Source organism: Talpa europaea, assembly GCF_964194135.1.
Source record: "Talpa europaea genome assembly, chromosome: 1".
Classification (NCBI taxonomy): Eukaryota; Metazoa; Chordata; class Mammalia; order Eulipotyphla; family Talpidae; genus Talpa; species Talpa europaea.
Genome location: NC_140073.1, coordinates 12,337,435 through 12,358,816, shown reverse-complemented (window position 1 = coordinate 12,358,816; position 21,382 = coordinate 12,337,435). Strand labels below are relative to the sequence as shown.

The 21,382-nt window shown below is 53.0% G+C and overlaps 1 protein-coding gene across 2 annotated transcripts; it reads right to left on the bottom strand.

The window, feature by feature from the left end:
- Positions 1-540: 540 nt before the first annotated feature.
- SPI1 (Spi-1 proto-oncogene) lies at positions 541-17,853 on the bottom strand (the record flags this gene model as incomplete). 2 transcript variants are annotated; one of them, XM_084242771.1, is made up of 5 exons in its annotated part: positions 541-860; positions 1,365-1,527; positions 2,374-2,552; positions 15,465-15,564; positions 17,809-17,853. In XM_084242771.1, the coding sequence occupies 5 exons, from the start codon at positions 17,851-17,853 to the stop codon at positions 541-543; spliced, it is 807 nt and encodes a 268-aa protein (XP_084098897.1). The 2 variants fall into 2 exon arrangements, with proteins under 2 accessions (XP_084098897.1, XP_084098898.1); XM_084242772.1 differs by having other exon boundaries at positions 15,465-15,561.
- Between the last annotated feature and the right edge of the window lie 3,529 nt (positions 17,854-21,382).

Sequence of the window (21,382 nt, the reverse complement as noted above, 5' to 3'; positions counted from 1 at the left end):
ATTCTTCTAAGGCCACCGAGGACGCCTGTCCACCTGCTCTAACCCCAGGTCAGAAATGTGTCATTTCTTTTTGGATTCTGGCATCTAGCATGGGGCAGGGGCCTCTGTCAGTGCCCACGGGAGACATGCGAAAAAGAGATTGCACAGGCCTCAGAGAAGGTGCATAAAAACTGTTAAGAGAAGGCAGCAAATAACTTTAATAATGCGGGTCACTTAGGAAGCTAATGGGAAGCAAGCAGTTGCTCCGGTGCTCAGGTCATCAGAAATGTTGGTTTAATTTATACAATATGGTGGCTTCAAACGCCATAGGAAGCACCCCTCGGTACTAAGTGAGGCTAACTCCTGGGCCACTGTAGCCGTCTGGGGTGGAGTCCTGGTGGGAAGTGGGGAAGGGGAGAGGAGGGTCTTTGGAGAAGGAGGGGCAGCTTCCACCTGCCAGCCCCCACCCCTCCAAACGTCCCTCCCTGTGTCCAACTGGACAGGGGGTTAATGCTATGGCCGGTGGGGAGGCCTCACGGCCCCGGGGGCACAGGCCTGGGCTCAGTGGGGTAGGTGGCGCCGCTCGGTCGTGAATCCGCGGCCCAGCACCTCCCCACTGAACTGGTAGGTGAGCTTCTTCTTCACCTTCTTGACCTCGCCCGTCTTGCCGTAGTTGCGCAGCGCGCGGGCCATCTTCTGGTAGGTCATCTTCTTGCGGTTGCCCTTCTGGATGCCCCAGCGGTTGGCCAGCGCCTCCTTGTGCTTGGACGAGAACTGGAAGGTGCCCTTGTCCTTGTCCACCCACCAGATGCTGTCCTTCATGTCACCGTTGCGCAGCAGGTCCAGCAGGAACTGGTAAAGGCGGATCTTCTTCTTGCTGCCTGTGGGCACCAGGAGGTCAGCACCCCAACACCCCAACACCTGCCAGGTGCAGACCGTGTGGGTGGGGAAGGACTCTGGGGGAGGGACTGGGGAAGGACTCTGGGGGAGGGACTGACTCCCCCATGGGTGGTGCACATCCTCACACTCGCTCACACTCACTCACACCCACATGCTCACACTGCCACACACACATTCATACCTACACACCCACACGTACATGCATACGCACTCCCACGCACACACACCCAACCCACACATCTACTCCCACAATGCCCTCCCCACACACTCCCACACTCAGTCACAGAGACGCCCGTGTGCATGGCACACACACATGCTCACAGACACACACTTAGGTAGAGGTGGCCACAGACTTTGGCCAACATTCACACGCTCACCAGCTCTGGGGTGTGACTGATGTGGCCGTCAGGTTGGCCGGGGTGGGCACGGGACAAAGACACAGCCAGGACAGGGACTGGGTGGGGGTCTGGGACCGGGCCCCCTACCTGTTTCCCCATGCAGGAGGCCAGGCCCTGGCTCCAGGCCATCGGCCTCCCCGTCAGACACCTCCAGCGGGGGGCTCTGCCGCTCGCCCTCCTCCTCATCCGAGCTGGGCTGGGCTGGGGACATAGAGGGGTATGGGAGACACATCCGGGGTATGTAGGGGACCTGGAAAAGAGGTTTTGGTCAGTGAGGGTCAGTGCAAGGCCCAGGGCAGCAAGGTGGGAGTCAGCTGAGGAGGGAAGAGGGAGGGCTGAGGGCAGGGAGGTCAGCGGGTGGGAAGATCTGGGCGAGGCCTGGGGTTGGGGGTTGGCCAGGTCCAGAGGTTAGGGAGGGCAGCACATAGAGGGGGCAGGTTCTAGGGGTCCAGGGCCACTGGATTCCCACCAATCTGGGGCTTCTGGTTCTAGGCCCAGAGTCTCAGGGCCAGGACACCTTTTTCTTGTTTGTAAAAAGGAGCTGCCTGGATGGGCAGCATCTGGGTCAGACCTGGGGTCCAAAGAAGCGGGTACAGAGTGACTGTGGTTTAGTAAGTGTGTGAGTGAGGGCCACGGAGGTCAGCGAGGGACGGTCAAGGTCCACGAAGGACACTGCCTGGGATGAGCATCCGTGAGACTGAGGAGGGGGCGAGGGGGGCCGGTGGGGCGGAGGCAGCAGAGGCCATGGAGCTCAGTGTTCAGGGTGTTGGATGTGAGATCATGAGGGGCCTATGAATAGGGGCTGCAGTCAGTGAGGGTCGGGGGGCCCATGACAAGGCCTTCAGGGTCGGCTGGATGAGTATGTGTGCTTGGGGGGTAATTATCTGGGCTCCGTCCATCGTCCATGGTGGGGTGAGAGGAGATAAGGGATGTGGGGTCACGAGGTCAGTCGGAGGGTCAGGAGGCAGCCGTTGGGCTTCGGCCCGTTGGCGCTGTGGGGCAGGAAGCTGGGTTGAGTAAGAGCCTGTGTCAGCTTCCTGTGAAGCGCGGGGCCTCACCACAGGCCTCGGGCCCCTGCGGGACAGCCAGCACGCACCTGGTGGCTGATGGGGGTTGCCATGGGAGTGTCCAGCACGTGCATCTGCTCCAGCTCCATGTGGCGGTAGAGCTGCTGCAGCTGGGGGGGCTGCACGCTCTGCAGCTCCGTGAAGTGGTTCTCGGGGAAGTTCTCGAACTCGCTGTGCATGTGGTGCGGGTGGAAATCCCAATAATGATCTGTGGGAGGGCCAAGAGGTAGGGGTCAGTGGGGGTGGGCCAGGCAGGGCACAACAGGCCTGTAATTATTAGGAGGCCAGGTCATGCAACCCTGGTCAGACTGGACTCCCAGTTGACATCACACCTCTCACCACCCATTTATTTTATGACGCCATATTATAGGTGAGAACACTGAGACTGGAGAGGCAGGGGCAGAGCAAAGACCCAGCCACCCACACGTCTCTGAAGCCATGCCTGCTTCCCCCTCTCAGGACAGGCCCTTGAGCAGAGTTCGAATCCTGGCTCTGCCACTTACTGTCTGGGTGACCTCAGCTCTTTGACTTCAGTTGACTCACCTGTAAGATGGGGATGTTTATCTAGAGACTGCCAATGAACTCCTGTTCTAAAACTCCTAGCCCCAGAGTAGGCCCTCAGGGAATGCTGAGTGACCTCCCCTCCTCTTAAGGCCTCTCAGTGCTTCCTGAGCTGACAGACTACACACACACACACACACACACACACACAAGACCTGTCACATGGTCATGGTGTGACTGCAGTCACAGGGCTGACATTCCTCACACACAGAACCTGCTTGGCCCTCGGTGCTGCCCCTCAGGGTCACACTGTTGGGCAACTGCACCTGGGCCTCGTGAGGTGGCCAGAAACCAAGGCTTTCCTGGAAATTCCCCTATGGTGCTTTCAGAGTCTGTGGTAGGTGGATTTGTGTTTTGGGAACAGTCACTGCCATGGGGACCTGGTCTCAGAACTAGGGTAGGTTTTCTTTTTTTTTTTAAAAGATTTATTTATTTATTATTTATACAAGCACTGGGTACAGTCAGAAGCGTGGGAGGGTGAGAGAATTCACCAGAGCCAGAGCGGGGAGCAGAGCAGGCAGAAGGACCGAAGTACACTGCTGAGGGGAGCAGCGGGCGGCAGGAGAGGTCTGTGCGCCATGTAGGACCCTCCTCCGGCGGCCGGGGAGCAGTGGGGGATCGAACCAGCACTGCAGAGGCCACGGGCAGCTTCGCAACCCAGCGCTCAACCGCTGCGCCACCGGGGATGCCCTAGGGTAGGTTTTCTAGATGGTTTCTCTGGGCACTTTTCTAGTTTTTTTCTCTGGGAACAAAAACTGGAATGTGTGTGAGGACTACCTGGGTGCAATTTGGAGTCCAAAAAAATGTGTGCTGGTAAAGTATCAAGAAGGATTTCCTCAGGTTACCCAAGAGGGTCGGGCAGTTCTCGGCCGGGCAGCACCTTCGGGACCAGCACACCAGCCCCGGGCACGCGTGCATCACTAGTTCCTTCGTTCTCTCTCGCTCACAGCACACACTCAGACACCCCTGAGAACTGCCAGGGGCAGGTTATCGGAAGACTCACTTTCTAGTCCTGCTCTGCGGTGGCTTTGCCATGTGATCCTGGACAAGACATCTAATCTCCTCAAGGCTCTGACCAACACCCCCCAATCTAAAAATCAAGACACCCAGCGGGTAGTTACTGAGGTCTGATCTGCCTGTGAAACCATCTGAAACCACACCCAGGCAGCCCAGGCGCCCAGACCCTGACAGTACCCACAGGGGAGTTTCTGGGAAGCCTGGGATCCCTGCCACCTCCCTGGGCCCAGGGAAGTTCTGGGGTGTGAGGCATGTCAGCCCCTTGGCTGTGCAGTCATGCAGCCTGGACAAGACTGCATGGCACAGAGGAAAGTCCACCATTTGGGGTGAGGTGTAGCTGGATTTGGGTCCTGCTGTGCGGTGCCAGGTGTGTGCCACCAGCAGCTCATGACACTTCTGTGAGCCTGTGTCCTCGTCTGTAAGATGGGGCTAAAAGTGGCCCCATTTCATGGGCTTGTTGTGAGAGTTAAACGACTGAATGTCGGGCTTCCCCGGTGGCGCAGCGGTTGAGAGCTGGGTTGCAAGGCTGTTGGCAGCCTCTGTAGCGCCAGTTCGATCCCCTTCTGCTCCCCGGCCACCAGAGGAGGGTCCCGCATGGCGCGCAGACCTCTCCTGCCGCCCGCTGCTCCCCTCAGCAGTGTACTTTGGTCCTTCTGCCTGCTCTGCTCCCCGCTCTGGCTCTGGTGAATTCTCTCACCCTCCCGCACTTCTGACTGTACCCAGTGCTCGTATAAATAAATAAATCTTTAAAAAAAATTAAAAAAAAACAAACAAACAACTGAATGCCTGTGAGGGGCTTAAAATGGCACCTGCACAAGGTAGTTCGCTCAACGTGCCATCGTCGCCAATGTCATCGCCACTGTTGTTGTTTTATTCTAAGGAGCAGGGATTGGCACTTGAACAAGCAACAGAGACTTTACTCCATCCTCTTCCCCTGCTCCCCGCCCCCTTAATCAGTGACGAGAGAAATAGTTTTAGGGTCCTGGCTGTCACTGTGCCCGACAGGCTGGAGTCGGAGCTCCAGCCTGGCACCATCAGGCCAGTGACTGGCTTTGTTTACCTCCCAGTGCCTTCCAGGAGGCACTCAACACACATTTCCCAAATAAATGAATTCATGAACCTTCTCTGACTCGCCCCTATAAAGTTATCTAAACCCAAAGGGAAAACAAGACCAAAAGACGCTTAACTTGTACTTTGATCTTGCGGTGAGTTCACAAGCCCCAGACCTTCTCCTCTGGCTGTGGGGACTTGGCTGTCCTTGAGAGATGGGGCTCTTTGGGGCTCTGGAATCTGGTGGATTCATCTGGGCTTCTCTTTGGTGCTATGCCTTGGGCTTCCCATTCTTGCCTTCTCCTGATGTGGTGAAAGTGCCCAGATCCTCACAGATTGCCTCATCCTCCCTCACACCCACTCCAGTTCCAGGGCTGAGGAGGCCCTGAGGGCATGAAGCTCTCCAGGTGTGGGAGAGGGGCCCCAGTTGCACCTCTCCCTCCTGCTCCCCGTCCCTGTTCTAGCTTGGCCTGAGACCCTTGAGCTGAGACCCAGAATCTATGGTTATAGCCTGGGGCCAACATTTCCCAAAGTGGGTTCCAGTACACCTCCCTCAGAGTCACTTTAGGGGCTGGAAAAGCCTTTGGGTTTGAGGCTCCGCTGGAGACCCACTGAATCCAAAATACTCAGAGAGAAGCCGGGAATCTTGGATTTAGCAGGAACCTGTGGAGATTCCATGGCTCACTGAGGCTCTGGAAGCCAGCCGCAGGCGCCCTGAAAGCTGCAGTGGAGACTCTTGAGCACAATTAAGGTTTCAAAAGTCTCAACGGAACCTGGCCTTTACCCCTGATTTGAGTGCCCGGGCAATTATGTAATAAACGCTGTTTGGCAGGCAGAAGCGTTCTCAAGGATGGGGCCTCTGAAGGAACACAGCTCGAGGAACCCTTTATAGGGCAAAGGTCAGCACTCCGACTCGGAATGACTGTTTAGAGGACCACCCAGGCCACTGTGCATTTCATGCCCCCTTAACATGACTCCACTCCGTAAAAGAACATAATGTTATTTGCATCTCTGGAGACAGCCCTGGGCCCTCCTCTTTATAGCATGTCAGATACCAAACACGTGATAGGCCTCAAACAACATTTGATGAAATGACTAATAAAAATTAAGTTTTCATGTGTTTTTGGTGTACTGGTCACCGTGCAAAGAATTTAACCCACATTTAATCCACATGTTGGCTCTGGTAAGGTGGCCAGTGTACTGTGGTCTTCCTTTTCCACAGGAGGAAATTGTGAATCAAAGAGGTTAAGCCCCTCTTCACAGGGGGTCAGTAGATCTGGGGTCCAAACCCACATGTGTCTGACCCCAGGAACTGAACTTTTACCACTCTGAGGAACAAGAATCTCAGTGAAAACTGTAAGACTCATAGGGACACAGAGACTTCACTGACTGTTCTTGTCTATCGGTCTGTCTGCCATCATCCAGCCCTCATCCCTCATTCATCATTGATCGTTCAACCATTATTCATCTACTATTCATCCATCCATCCATCCATCCATCACTCATATGTATCCACCCATCTATCATCTGTCATCCATCCATCACTCAACCATCAACCCTCCATCCACCCAACCATCCATCCACCATCTGCCATCCATCATCCAACCAGCAATGACCTACTCATCTTGATTTCTAATTTCCTCTCTACATCAGCTTCCAATCTGGAGTCAAAGTCCTATCCACACATTCCTATTCTTACTCAGTGTTTCGGTGTCATTAATACCTGTATGTCACCAGGACAAAAATAAAACAATACTCAAAATAATCCCACACAAAGTCGTCTTAAATGTTATTTAGTTGACAAGTCACCTCAGAGCAGAAACCCCAGCCTGACGCCTAAGGCTCTCCCCGAGGGGAACAGAAGTGAGACCAAGACAGAGAAGGGAGATGAGGAATTAAGAAAGCAAAAACTGAGGAAAAAACTCCTCAGGAAATCACACTGGACAAGGGCCCCTGAAGCCCATTCATCACACAAACCACTCAGATATGGAAACTGAGGGTTTAGAGTAGAGGACGCCAGGCCTTGTGGTACTTGTTGCTCTTCCCTTCTATCCTGACTGCTAGAGCTTTCGTTATTTCCCTTGTCATAAAGTCACAGCTGGCAGGACCTGTGTTCTGTTCATTCCACGGCACCTAGCGATGTGCCAGCATATAAATGATGCTTAGTATATCTTTATTCGATAGATAGGCCGATGGGAAGTGGCTGATTTGGTAGGCGGAGGGACCGTTTGAAAGGTGAATGAGTAGATGGTGAGACAGATGTGTGAACAAACTGGTGGATTATTGTAACAGGGTGGCCCCCAGAGATAGGAGAGGTTCCAGGTTCCCTGCTCCACCCAAGGGTGGGTGGAGCTGAGCAGGGAGTACATAAAGCTGAAGAGGAGCCTGGGGAAGGAAGGAAGCAGGATGGAAAGCAAGGAGACCTGGAGGAGGCACCTGGAGCAGAGAGACATGTGAAGAAACTGTGCTTGCTTCTTGGCCTTGGACTGGTTGAAAGAAATGTGGGTGAGAGACCCACGGGGAGCTTAACAACAGCAGCTTTTGTCTTGATTTTTTTTTAAAGATTTATTTATATTTATTTATTTATTTATACAAGCACTGGGTACCGTCAGAAGCGCGGGAGGGTGAGAGAATTCACCAGAGCCAGAGCAGGGAGCAGAGCAGGCAGAAGGACCGAAGTACACTGCTGAGGGGAGCAGCGGGCAGCAGGAGAGGTCTGCGCGCCATGCGGGACCCTCCTCTGGTGGCCGGGGAGTAGCCAGGGAGCAGCCGGGGATCGAACCAGCGCTGCAGAGGCTGCGGGCAGCTTCGCAACCCAGCGCTCAACCGCTGCGCTACCGGGGAGGCCCTTTTGTCTTGATTTGGTTTTGCTCTTTTCCTTCCAGACTTGTCTGGCCCCTTCTGCCCCTTTCCGATGCCCCCGCCAAAAGGTGCTTTAGACTTGTGGCAAGATTTCAGGCCTCGGTGGCCCTGTTTTGGGTCCACCCTATTTGGCTGGGCATTTACCCACAAGGGGATGGGTAACTTTGGGTGCTTGATTTAGAAACTATACTCTTCGCCTTCTCTTTGTTGCACATTAATTGTACTAAAGTTCCTTTCCATTAAAGGTCTTACACGCTAGAATATGTTTTTTCTTGATGCGGCAGATGGAAGAACCTATTTATATCAGGCAGGTTTGGGGGTTCTTGGGTGCCCTTCTCCCTGCCCTGTAACATTATCAATTCTATGGAAGGATGACAGGGGGTATGGACAGATGAATGGCTGGAGAGAAGAACTTTGAAACTCTATTTCCTTCACCAGTCCCATCACAAATAGCCAACATTATCATGCTCATTCAAATCGCTATTACTTTTCAAGGGCCTCCCTGGTGGCGCAGCGGTTGAGCGCTGGGTTGCCAAGCTGCCCGCGGCCTCTGCAGCGCCGGTTCGATCCCCGGCTGCTCCCCGGCCACCAGAGGAGGGTCCCACATGGCGCGCAGACCTGTCCTGCCGCCCGCTGCTCCCCTCAGCAGTGTACTTCGGTCCTTCTGCCTGCTCTGCTCCCCGCTCTGGCTCTGGTGAATTCTCTCACCCTCCCGCGCTTCTGACGGTACCCAGTGCTTGTATAAATAAATAAATAAATAAACAAATCTTTAAAAAAACAAATCGCTATTACTTTTCAAAAAAAGGAAAATAACAAGTGTTAGCAAGAATGTGGTTAATTAAAAAAAAAAAGAATGTGGTTAATTAAAACACTTGTGCACTGTTTGTGGGAACGTAAAATGGTACAGTCTCTATGGAAAACAGTATGGTGGATTTTTAAAAAAGTGTAAATGGAATCACCTATGAGCCAGCAATTCAACTTCTGGATATATGCCCCAAAGAAACCAAGCAGGTGTCTCCAAGAGGTTGTTGTACACATGTTCACAGAAGCATTACTCACAATAGCCAAAAGGCAGAAGTGACCCATCAACAGATGAATGGGTAAGCAAAATATGATATAAACACAAAATTGAGTATTATTCAGCCTTAAAAAGAAAGGACATACTGGGCCTCCCCGGTGGCGCAGCAGTTGGGCGCTGGGTTGCGAAGCTGCCCGCAGCCTCTGCGGCGCTGGTTCAATCCCCAGCTGCTCCCCGGCCACCGGAGGAGGGTCCCACATGGCGTGCAGACCTCTCCTGCCGCCCGCTGCTCCCCTCAGCAGTGTACTTCGGTCCTTCTGCCTGCTCTGCTCCCTGCTCTGGCTCTGGTGAATTCTCTCACCCTCCCGCGCTTCTGACTGTACCCAGTGCTTGTATAAACAAACAAACAAAAAAAAAAGAATGGTTAAGGTGGTAAATTTTATATTATGTGTATTTTACCACAAATTAATAATAACAATAAATAGCCATTTTTTTCAATTCTACCTTCAGAATCGATCTTGAAATTGCCTACTCCTTTCTGTCTCTATAGCCACCTCCTTTGTCCCAGACCCCACCATCTCTTGCCTGGATCACCCCATTCGTTTCCTGCCAGTGCTTTCTCCCTGTCCCTGTCCTGGCCGTCTTTCCAGCTTGCTCCACACAGCAGCCAGAGTGACCTTTTAAAAAGCATTTTCAGGGGCCTCCCTGGTGGCGCAAGTGGTTAAAAACCACACTATGAAGCAATCTGCAGCCTCTGCAACACAAGTTTGATCCCCAGTGGCCAGGGAGCAACCCACATGGTGCAGCAGACCTCTCCTGGCTCGTCCGCTGCTCCCCTCAGCAGTGTAGTTCAGTCTGCCTGTTCTGTTCCCCACTCTGTCTCTGGTGAATCCTCTCACCCCCCACCCCACACACCTCTGGCCTGTGCCCCAGCTCTTGTATGCATAAATAAATAAATCTTTTTTTTTTAAAGCATTTTCAGGGCCTCCCCTGGTGGCACAGGCTCCCTCCGCAGCCTCTGCAGTGCCAGTTCGATCCCGGCTGGCCGGTAAGGGTCCCACATGGCACAACAGACTTCTCCTGTCTCACCTGCTTCTCCTCTCAGCAGTGTATTTCTGTTGTCTGCCTGTTCTGCTCTCTGCTCTGTCTCTGGTGAATCCTCTCACCCTCCCGCACATCTGGCCTGTACCCCAGTTCTTATATAAATAAATAAATAAAATCTTTTAAAAAAATCATTTAAAAAAAAAAAGCATTTTCAGGGAAACCACAAGATATGGGGGAAAGACATTAAAATCTCTCAGAAAGACAAAACAAAACTAAATAGATAGAAAAAGCAAACAAAACCAAAAGAGGTTACATGCAAAAACGAGGACGTGGAATGTCATCAGACTTCATAAGAAAAACTATGTAACCAGAGGACAGTGGAGAAAGGGTCTCGAGTTTCCAAGGAAAGAAGTGGTTTTCAACCTAGATTTCTATAGCTGGTCAAATTACTATTAATCAAATGAGAACACAGTTTAAAGATACAAGATCCAACAAACAAAAAAAAACAACAAAATTTTTACCTCCTACACACCCTTTCTTAGGAGACTCTGATTACAAGAATGCAAATTCTTTTTTTTTTAAAGATTTTATTTATACAAGAACCCGGGTACAAGCCAGATGCGCAGGAGGGTGAGAGGATTCATCAGAGGCAGAGCAGGGAACAGAACAGGCAGACTGATGAAATACACTGCTGAGGGGAGCAGCGGGCGAGACAGGAGAGGTCTGCTCCCCATGTGGGTTGCTCCAAGGCCAGCAGGGATCGAACTGGCACTGCAGAGGCTGCGGACAGCTTCACAGCGCTGCACTCAACCGCCTGCACCACCAGGGAGGCCCAAGAATGCAAATTCTTATATAATATTCACTATTTTCCAGGCACTGTCCTGAATATTTTATATGTAATAAATCCCTCGAGCTTTGCGGCAATCCTGTGAAGCAGGGATCATTATGAAGACATTGAGGCAGAAAGAGGTGAACTACTTGCCCATGGCCCTGCCCCTCAGAAAAACACCCAAGTATGATTCAGCAGAAAACTCAGATACTCGGACCTCCCTGGTGGTGCAACCGGTTAAGACAACCTATGAAGATGTCCGCCGCCTCTGCAGCATGAGTTCCATCCCTGGCCAGCCAGGGAGCAACCCACATGGCTCAGCAGGCCTCTCCTGACTTGCCTGCTGTTCCCCTCAGCAGTGTACTTTGGCCAATCTGTCTGTTCTGTTCTCCACTCTGTCTCTGGTGAATCCTCTTACCCTCCCCCCCATGCCTCTGGCCTGTACCCCAGCTCTTGTATGCATAAATAAATAAATCTTTAAAAAAAAAGAAAACTCAGATATTCGTCTAACAGAAGTTACTGTACAGAGCAAAGCAAATACAGTGTGATTTCATACGTAGAATCTAAAATACTTAAACTCAGAAAAAGAGGGCTGATTTGTGGCTGCCTGAGGCTGGAAGTGGGTCCAGACTCGAAGGTACAAACTCAGTGGTAAGTTACGTAAGTCCTGAGGGTATAATGTACAGCACGAGTCCTAGCTAACACTGCTCTCTGGCATGTTTGAAATTTGCTGAGACACCAGATTCTAAAAGTTCTCATCACAAGGAGAGACCTTTTTTTTTGGTAACTACATGAGGTGACGTTAACTAAACTTATTGTGACAATCATTTCAGTGTGTGTGTGTGTGTGTGTGTGTGTACACCTTAAGCTTAGATAGTGTGGGTCAATTATATCAATGAAATTGGGGAAAGTTACTTTATAGTTATTTTGGTATGTGTGGAGAAGTTTGAGTGAGTGTGTGTGTGTGTGTGAGTGTGTGCGTGCATGACTGGAGAATCAAATTCTCATTTTTTTATGATAAAGTGTATAGATAGCATCTCAAATTGGAAAGTAAAGCTATCAATAGCATATAGAAGGTACTCAACCAATGTCTGTTAGTGAATAGACTCTAAGTCCCTATTTCAAATCTGCACACTTACATGTCCGTAGCCCTGTATTAGACAGACTAGAGGGCCTCCCTGGTGGCGCAGGGGTTAAAGACAGCGCTATCAAGCTATCGCCAGACACTTCAGCACCAGTGCCATGCCCGTCTGGCCAGGGAGTTACCCACATGGCACAGCAGACCTCTCCTGCCTCGCTCACTGCTCCCCTCAGCAGTGTATTTCAGTGCATCTGCCTGTTCTGCTACCTGCTGTAGCCCCCCGGCCCCGCACCTCTGGCTTATACCCCAGTTCTTGTATGCAGAAAGAAAGAAAGAAAGCCTGGAAACACCACTTGAATCTCTGTGATACACTGTGTGTGTGCCACGGAGAAATGTCTGTGATGGACTTAAGTAAGAAATAGAAATTTGCAGAACAACATGCTACGACAATTCCACTTTTGAATGAATAGAGTAAGGGCACGTGTTTGTGTCCGTGGGGAGACATCTGGGATTAAATATATAAAACAGAATGTCTGTGAGGTGGACGGAGGTGCTTCCCGTGGGGAGTGAGATCGGGAAGGGGGAAATGGTTTACTTGACTTGCTTTTGTGTTTCTGAAATTCTTGCAGTGAGTATTTCTTTCATAATTAACAAGTAAACATTTATTTCATTTTCAACACACACGCGCGCGCTCACACACACACACACACACACACACACACACACTGACTGAAATGGCGCCCTATCCCTGCACAATATCCTTCAATGTCTTCCCGGTGGGTAGAATAAAATCAAAACTCATGCGTGGCCTCAAGCCCTGTGTGATTTGCCTCCTACACACCCCCTGGCTTCCTTTTCTCTCTGTTTCCCCCTTGCTCAGCGGCCACTCTGTTGAGGTCACTTCAGCGTCCCTGAGGGCTCTCTCTCTACCTGGAACTCCCTCTTCCTGTCTTCACTCAAACTTCCACTCAACTGCCGCTTCTCAGAGGCCTTCCCTGGCCTCTCCCCCCACACAGACACTCTCCCTTACATTACTCTGCTTTTTACAGGACTTCTGGGTAATATCTGCCCAGCTGACTACTCACTGCCTCTCTCCCTCCCTGGAACGTAAGCTCCACGAGGGCAGCGGCCATGTTTGGTTTGCTCATCAGGGACACCCCTGCCCCAAGCAGCCTAGAACAGTGTCTGGTACAGGACTTATCATCAGAGGCGGATGCCTAGGCAGATGAGGAGGTGAGCGGTAGGAGGATGATACAGGAGGACAATACATGTTGGGAGAAGGGGGAGTAGCTAGATGAATGCAAGGGTAAGTTAAGTGGCTGTTAGGTGACTGGGTCTGTCAGTCAGGACAGTGAAAAATTATCCCTGTGAGGGATAATTATCTCTGTGAGAGTGTTTTCACTCTCTCAGCTGCTTCTCCTCCTGCCTGGGGGGTAGGTGCAGTAAAGCTGACACTGTGTCCGAGAGTTTACTGGGCCGTGTACTAGGGACCTCAAATGTTACATGCCTTACCTCACTGAACAGTCAGAAACCTATCATCTAAGTATTTCCGCGCTCTCAGCTTTATAGACGAGCAAACAAGGACTCCATCACTGATGAGTGACGGACCCAAGACTAGGCCCAAGTGGCCTGTGTGTCTTTTTACTGAGTTCCACCACCTAAAAACGTAGATGCGGAGCACATGTGGGAACTGGAGGAAGAATGTGAAGGTGTCCCTATTCTTAAGTCTTCCAGCAATACCTTCCAACAGGTATTATGCCCAGGGAGGCAGTGAAGGAAGGAGGTGGGTACGAGGGGGTGTAGGAACTGGGACACCTGGGAACTGTCATTGGACTTTTGAAGGAAGGGGCTTCATGACCCAACTGGTATGCTCAGGCATCCAGTGAGGAGTCCTTCCCAAAACCCCACCCCATATAGAAGGGACTCATCTGGACGCCGAGCCAGGAAAGCTCAAGCTTTCTCCAAAGTGCTCTCTCCATCAGCCCCAACACCAGGCCTAGGTGACTTCTAGGGCCAGAAGCCTCATATTACAGCAGAGACACCGAGGCTGCAAAATACCCAAACCCAGTGAAGCTGAGCAGGCTAGGTCAGAGAAGAGAGGATCCCCAGTGGAGGAGGGGCCCACAGGCAGAGCCGAGCTTGCTGGGACCTGAGCCGTCCTGGGTGGGACCACCAGGGGGCGCCAATCCTCAAGCCCAGAGTGACCGTCTTGGGTCTTGAACCGCTAATGAAGGGTGCGTGTGCTGGTTTACCAGGCAGGGAGGAGGACCTTGAGCTGGTTCCGGCAACTGGGCATAGAGTTGGAAAAAGGAGCTTTTCTTCTAAGTTATCTGTCTTTTTCACAGAGAGGATGTATTTTTTGTAGAGCTACAAATAAACTTATAAGGTTGAAAAAGGGTATTTTAAAGCCTTTCTAGTCTCAGGGTTCTGAGATAATTATGTTCCCAGACCAAACATTGGGGCACATCCACCACCTACTCCCAAGTAGACTGCAGGTAGCATCTTTATAATCGTTGCCCAGTGTATATCCCAGGTGAAGCTGTTTGTGAGGTTTGGTAACCAGATGTGAGAATCCTAAATAAGGACTCTCCTCATGGGACACCTCTGGGTGTGGCCATCAGGTTACCCTGCCAAGATGTGCCTCAATGGGACTCCAGGTGTGACTGGCCCTAGGAATGGCCTTCAGGTATGAAACCTTCCTCAGCCATGGCAGCCAGCGCTTTCCCTCTGGGTCTAGGACACCCCAGTGTCTGGCACCCAAGTCTTTCAGAGTCCCGACAGAATCCCCAGCAAAGACCTATTAACTAGGTTACCTCACCTTTGGATTAGGGCTGTCAATATGCCAGGTCCAACTTGGGGTGACCTCTCAGCCTCCTACCCAAGTTCCAGGCACCGCATGCCTCTCTCCCTTCCCTGAATTTGCTCCAGGATCCAGGCAGGGCATTGAAGTGGGCAGTTAGACCAGACAGAAGGATCCTCTCCCTGGCTTATCCTCACCCCCAGCCCCAGCAAACTGGGGGCTTCAATCCCTGCTGCAGTCCTCAAACAGCAGGCATTTAGATCTGATGCGACAGTTTTGGTCGTCCTGCTAGGCCGTGCCACCTGCATCTAGGGGCAGAAGTCAGCGATGCCACTGCTGCTGAGCGTCCTACAGCATGCAGGCCACACCCTGTACATAGAATTATCCAGATGTCAATAGAGAAACCCGCTAGTCATACCAGCAGGGAGTGGTGATGTACCAGAAGCGAGTTCAGAGCAAAGGGGTGACAAAGACAGGGCGGAGGAGGGGGAGGGAGAGAGGGAGGTGAAAGCACTGGGTCTGGAGCAGACAGACTGGGTTCCACTGACCAGCTGTCACCTTGTACAGGTCACGTAGCTCCCTGAGCCTCGGTCTCCTCACTTGTGAAAAGGCCAGAAGGATTGGACAGGAAGGCCACTGTAGAAGAAGATAACCCCGAGCCTTGGCACAACAGAGCCGCATGATAGATGGGGGTGGTGGGGTAGTGAACCTGTGTGCCCTGAGAGCTAATTTGATTTGATTCTCAAAATTCCCAAGCTGCCCTGGGGGCCCCAGCTTCTTTCTATTCTCCCTAGATCCTACACACACTGGGCGGCCCAGGCCAGCAGGGCAGCGAGTCTGGCAGGGCCCTGGACTCACCACTGTGACTTTCTCCATCGCTGCCAATGTAAGGGTAATATTCGTGCGACTGGCGTTGGTACAGATCCGTGTCATAGGGAACCAGGTCTTCCGACGGCTGCTGAGAAAGGAGGGTGTCAGGAGACCCCAGCCAGGTTTGCAACCCCCCAATCTGCTGGGTCCACATCACTGTCTCAGACAGAACGGCTGCCTCCAGCCTGGAGTCCTCTCTCTGCTTGAACCGGAAGAGGCCACAGAGCCAGGGAAGGGAACCCAGAAGAGCAGGAGGTCCTGTTCCCCTGAGCAGGACCCAGTGATGTAAGTCAGAGGTCAAAAAAGGACCAGGGCAGAGGGGAGACTGCAATGCCTACCCCCCTTCAGCTGCTCTCCACAGGTCCACTCACACTCTAAGGGTCACCCCCATTCAGATGCTGTGGCCACACGCACCCCTAGGTACACTCACCCTACAGACACACGCTTGCCTTCTAGCACATTGGCACAAGCTCACACCTCCAGCTTCCACGCACCAGACGCCACTTTCACCCTGAGGCCCGAGCACGGGCGAGCGCTCTGGTACTTCCTGCCACCACCATCCACAGCCCCATCCCTCTCCACTGCCAGCCTGTGGCCAGGCCCCCGGCGTGCCCAGGGCCTCCACCAGGACCCATAGTCCTGCTCACTGATGGTTTTTACAGGGTTCACCCAGTCTTGGGGGACATGGGACTTCCAGAGCCTTAATGCTCTCACGCTCCCTGCTCCCTCCTCCTTCAAACACACTATTGGGGTACAGCCTCCCTCCTCCCTTGCATCCTCACTCCTCCCATCCCCCACCCCCTTCCTCTCTCCCCCTCCTTCTTCTTCCCTGACTCCTCCTTCACCCTCCTCCCCGCTCCCCCACACAGCCGCAGAGACGTGCTCACTCCCCCAGTCATCCCAACAGTCCCCGGCTGGCCTGTCCCCACCCCGCAGTTTGCCCTGAGGATTACACAACAACAACTCCAGCCCTCAGGGCTTGGGTTGGGGGCCGGGACTTACTAGAGAGCCCAACCTCTCAGGGGTCCCTCAGAGTAGCCTCCCTGGCTGGGGGAACCGGGCTGAGGGGCTTACTGTGGGAACCCAAGAAGCTGTGCCACCTGCCCGGCAGTATCTGGCGTTCAGGGATTGTGAGGTCAAGGGTCAGCGACAGTGGCCAAGCCTGTGGCTTTGCCGAAGCAGAGTTGGTCTTCCTGGGCCCATGACCATCACCCCGTTCTCGGTCCTGGTGGGGAGGGTGGGCCCAGAACCCAGCATTGCTTTTCCAGGCAGCACAGCCCAGTAGCAGGATGTCAGGCCCGGGAGCCTCCCCTGGCTTTGGGTACACTGGGGTGAGGCAGCAGAAGGAGCTGCCTCTGCCGGGAAAGCTGAGTCAGGTGGGGGCAGCCCTGCCAAGCCTTCCCGGCTCCCCGCAGGGCCCCACACCCTGCTGAGTGGGTGCTGGGGGGGGAAGGGAGGGGGTCTTTTCAGAGGGACTCATGTCCGACAACTGCCGAAGGCCATGACTGTTACCAAGAGCACACACAGGGGGAGTCAGCCCCAGCGTGATGCCGTTCCCCTCCCCGGGGCTCCCTGGAACTCTGGCTTCTTTGCCTCCAGTCCCTGTCCCAGCTTCAACCCTGCCCTCACTCCAGCCCCGCACTCACCAGCTCCTATCACAGCTCAACCTCAGCCCCAGGCTTCCCCAGCCACTGTCCTGCCTTCCCATCCCTGCGCCCCAGCCCACCACAGCCCAAACGGCAGTCCTAGTCTCTGCGCCCGCACAGCCTCTGTTGTTACCCCTTGCTTGCTGCCCAGGCCTCTCAGAGACGTGAGGGCCCAAGGCCCAGGCCCTGCGGTCAACAACCATGTCCTCTGTGCCAGGACCCAGCTGGGCCCCGGGAACCAGACTTACAGCAGCCTCAGTCTCCAGGAGCACCCAGGCCATGGGCCAAGGCCCTAGCTGTGGCCCTTCTGCCCTCCAGCCTTCCCCGCCCTGGGTACCGGCTTCTCTCACAGCCGCCTCTCCATCGCCACCGCCACCTCCCCACGGCCGCCCTCACCATTCTCAGCCCAGCGCCCTGGCCTGGAGCTCTGGCCGGCCACCCCAGTCTCATCCTTAATAACTGTTCACCCCACAGATCGCAGCCCCACCATGGGCCCAGCCCTCCACCCGCCAGGGTGTGCTCTGAGAAGCCAATGGCCCCTCGCTGGCTCTCAGGCCAGGAGCTCCAGGGAGGAAACACCAACTTCCCACTGATAGTGAGCCGGGAGGGCAGCGGTGGGCTGCTGGGCTGCTGGGCAGGCGGACGGCAGGCATCCGAGGGCCCCAGGTTGGAGTCCCAGTACTCACAGGGGGGACGAGGGGAAACCCTTCCATTTTGCACGCCTGTAACATCCAGCCGAGCTCCAAGTCAGTCAGGTCCCCTGCCTCGGTGGGGGCCAGTGCGGAGCCCCTTGGAATGGGGTGCCCCGTCAGGGGCTAGATGGGACTCGGACTCGGGGCGGGCGCAGGGCTCAGGCCTGCCCCCCTGCGCTACAGGAGCCCTTGGCGAGCCCCCTCCCTTGACATCGCAGGGCCAGCGCAAGTTCCTGATTTTATCGGAGGGCCTGCCTCTGGGAGATAGTCCCTTTGGGGTGACATCACCGCCCCAGCCCGTTTGCATAAATCTCTTGCGCTACAGGAAGTCTCTGGCCGACTGAGGCAGGTGGTGCTCCAAGGCTGGCCTGGGAGGCCATGGGGGCCAGGCCCCCTGCCCAGAGGAAGCTGGGACTGTGAGAGGCGGGCTGGGGGCTGGGGTGGGGAGGGAGGGTGGAAGGGAAAAGGCTGGCTCTGGGGACCTTTGTTTCCCCAGGCCCTGCTGAGCTCTCTAACCCTAACTCCACAAATGCCTTGCTCTCTCAAGACCCTCACATGGCCAACGGTCACTTCCTTGGGGCCAGAGCTGGTAGGAGTGGCCTCTTGTGGCCTCTGCTTTCTAGGGTCAACCTGGCTGGCTAAGGGCTCTGAGATCTTCCTTGGTCTTGGGACCCCAAAGGTTAGGTTCTACCCAAGCTGGGCCTGGGCTCAGGGTAGGCTGCTCAGCAGACTACGGCTCTCCTTTGCTTCCTTCGGTATCTTCACACATGGGTTTCCCTTCCACCAGAGGAGGTTCTTGCCCCTTCCTTCTTCTCCTTCTCCCAAGTCCCTCGGGACTCTATTTCCAGCCCAGGCTTCTCCGTTTCTCTACCCCTAGCCAGTTCTTGAACATCAGTCTAGTCTTTCTAGTTAACAAAGCTTTCTTGTCTGTTCAACCGTTCGTCAATTTCCACATCCATCATTTAACCATTTGCCCACCCACCCATCTATCCATCAAGTCATCGTACTTTCCTTCTCTGTTTACCCACCTGTCCATTCATTTACCCATGTATGTGGTTCCTTTCATACACCTACCCACTTGTTTATCTACTTATCCATTTAACCATCTATATGTGCACATATCAACCCATCCATCTGTTATTAATCCATCAATCTATATTTCCATCTGTTTATTCACTGTATATCTGGCCTCTTCATCCATTGGCTCACTCATCCATCCATCCATCCATCCATCCATCCATCCATCCCTCCATCCATCCATCCATCCATGCATTCTGTTAATATTAAGTTCCAGGTTCTAGGCTGGGTCCTGAGAAAATAGAAAAGTATTGGACAGAATCCTGCCTCCTCAAAATTCCTGACCTAGTCTGGAGGATAGAGGAATGAATAAAGACCTTTTTTTAATCCACTGATCTCTGGTGAGTCCACTTTGCTGCGGAAGAACTTCTTGAACATTCCATTTCCTCCCCTGTGTAGTCCAACCTTTTGCTTTATCTCCCCTTCCTACTAAGACGAGTCTGCTTCCTCCTCTTTGGTGGAGTCCCAGCCTCCCAATAGTTTCTTCCCTGGCAGCAAAGACCAGGGATTCACAGATCTGGACTCGTTATTGGATCTATTTCACTTCCATCTTCACTGACTTTTTGCTTTTGCACTTGGGACTTTTTAAGGGGTGCAGGTCACAAGTGCTCAGGACTCCTTAGGAAACTGACCAAGGCTCCTCCCCAAGAGAAGAGGTGGCATCCTTGTTCCCTACTTCCCCATCAAGAAGGCCAAGTTCTAGCTCCTGGGGGGGAGGGGAGGGGGCGAGTGTATGCCATGAGAACCAGTCCTCCTTGAAGTGTTCATTCACTCATTATTGTCTAGGCTGGGCTTGTTTATATGCTTATTTAACCCTCCAATCTATTCATTTAACCATTAACTTATTATTAAGGGTCTTCCATGGACACAAACATGAACAAGGTGTGTCCTGAGCCTCCAAGGGCACCAGACTCACTTAAAAAATAGATGTGTACGTAGTTTGATTCTGTGAGGAGGCTGGGGCAAAGAGGGAGGGGGTAGGTTGTATTGGGGAACAATTAATTTGGTCCTAGTCACAGACAGGAAAGCATACCAAAAAGAAAATGGTGTGCCTGGCCGAGGAACCAGCATGAGCAAAGGCGAGGAGGTGGAGAACAAGGGAGCAGAGAACCACCGTTCTGGGAGCTGGAGGCCTGAAGTTAGGAAGGCACAGAGCCTGAGTGGCGAGTCGAGGAGCGTGGGCGGCACGCAGGGGTGGTAAGGGAGGCTTGGCTGGTTGTGAGTGCCCGATCCCTTGGGTGCAGGAGTCCGCCGTGTTCCTGAGGCACAAGTCTCAAGGGCCGCAGGAGAAGAAAGAGATTCCATTGTCCCGAGTCTGGTCAAGCCCAAGGGCAAGGGATCCCGGTAAGGAGGTCCATAAAAGATCTGAGGCCCAAAAAGTCAGGGTCCCGTCTCCATCTCTGTGCCAGCAGATCCTCCCCACCCGTCCTCCCACTTGATGGGATTGGAAATGATCTTCATAGACAACGAGCACCATGGCTTTTTATTGTATTATTTTTTATTGCAGTAACAGTGGTTTACAACATTGTACATGATTTGGGAGCACAGGTTCGCATCTCTTTAGCTGTATGTTGCAGTACCAAGCCCACCACCAAAACACCCATTATCCTCCATCACAGAGAACCGTATCTTAAAAAATTCATAATCTTCGGGCCTCCCCGGTGGCGCAGCGGTTGAGCGCTGGGTTGCGAAGCTGCCCGCAGCCTCTGCAGCACCAGTTGGATCCCCGGTTGCTCCCCGGCCACTGCAGGAGGGTCCCACATGGCGCGCAGACCTCTCCTGCCACCCGCTGCTCCCCTCAGCAGTGTACTTCGGTCCTTCTGCCTGCTCTGCTCCCCGCTCTGGCTCTGGTGAATTCTCTCACCCTCCCGCACTTCTGACTGTGCCCAGTGCTTGTATAAATAAATAAATAAATCTTTAAAAAAAAATTTCATAATCTTCAATATTACTTAGAAAATAAATGGCATGTCTAATAGATATATAGATGTACAGATATATACATATGTGTGTGTGCATCTTGTCATTTTCCCCGTTAGGAACATGATGATGGTATTTCAAAAGTACACTAGAAATTCCCAAAGCACACGAGAGGTCACTTTCTGAGACTTCACCTACCCTGGGACCTGCAGTATTCAAATCTTTTGGAATAGTTGTACCCAGACTCATAGCAATACCAAGAAGACCAGGAAGGGTCTGATAATACACAGCCCAGAGCTAAGAAATCCTTAAAAGGCGTGTGTGGGGGAGGCAGGGATTCTTTTCTGTCTGCCCAGTACCCTGCACAGTGCTTCCACAATCATCTGTCAAACTTGCCAAATGGAGGCCCAAGATGTCAGTGACTCGGCCAGGGTCATGCAGCTTGTGTACCTTTGGGAACTCTGCCAAGGGCAGGATCCTAGTGGGGAGGAAGGAAGTAAAAGAAAGAAGAAAGATAGAGATGCCCATGGAGAGCCAGGGAGGGCAGGGACTGGGGTGGGGGGTGGTGCAGCAA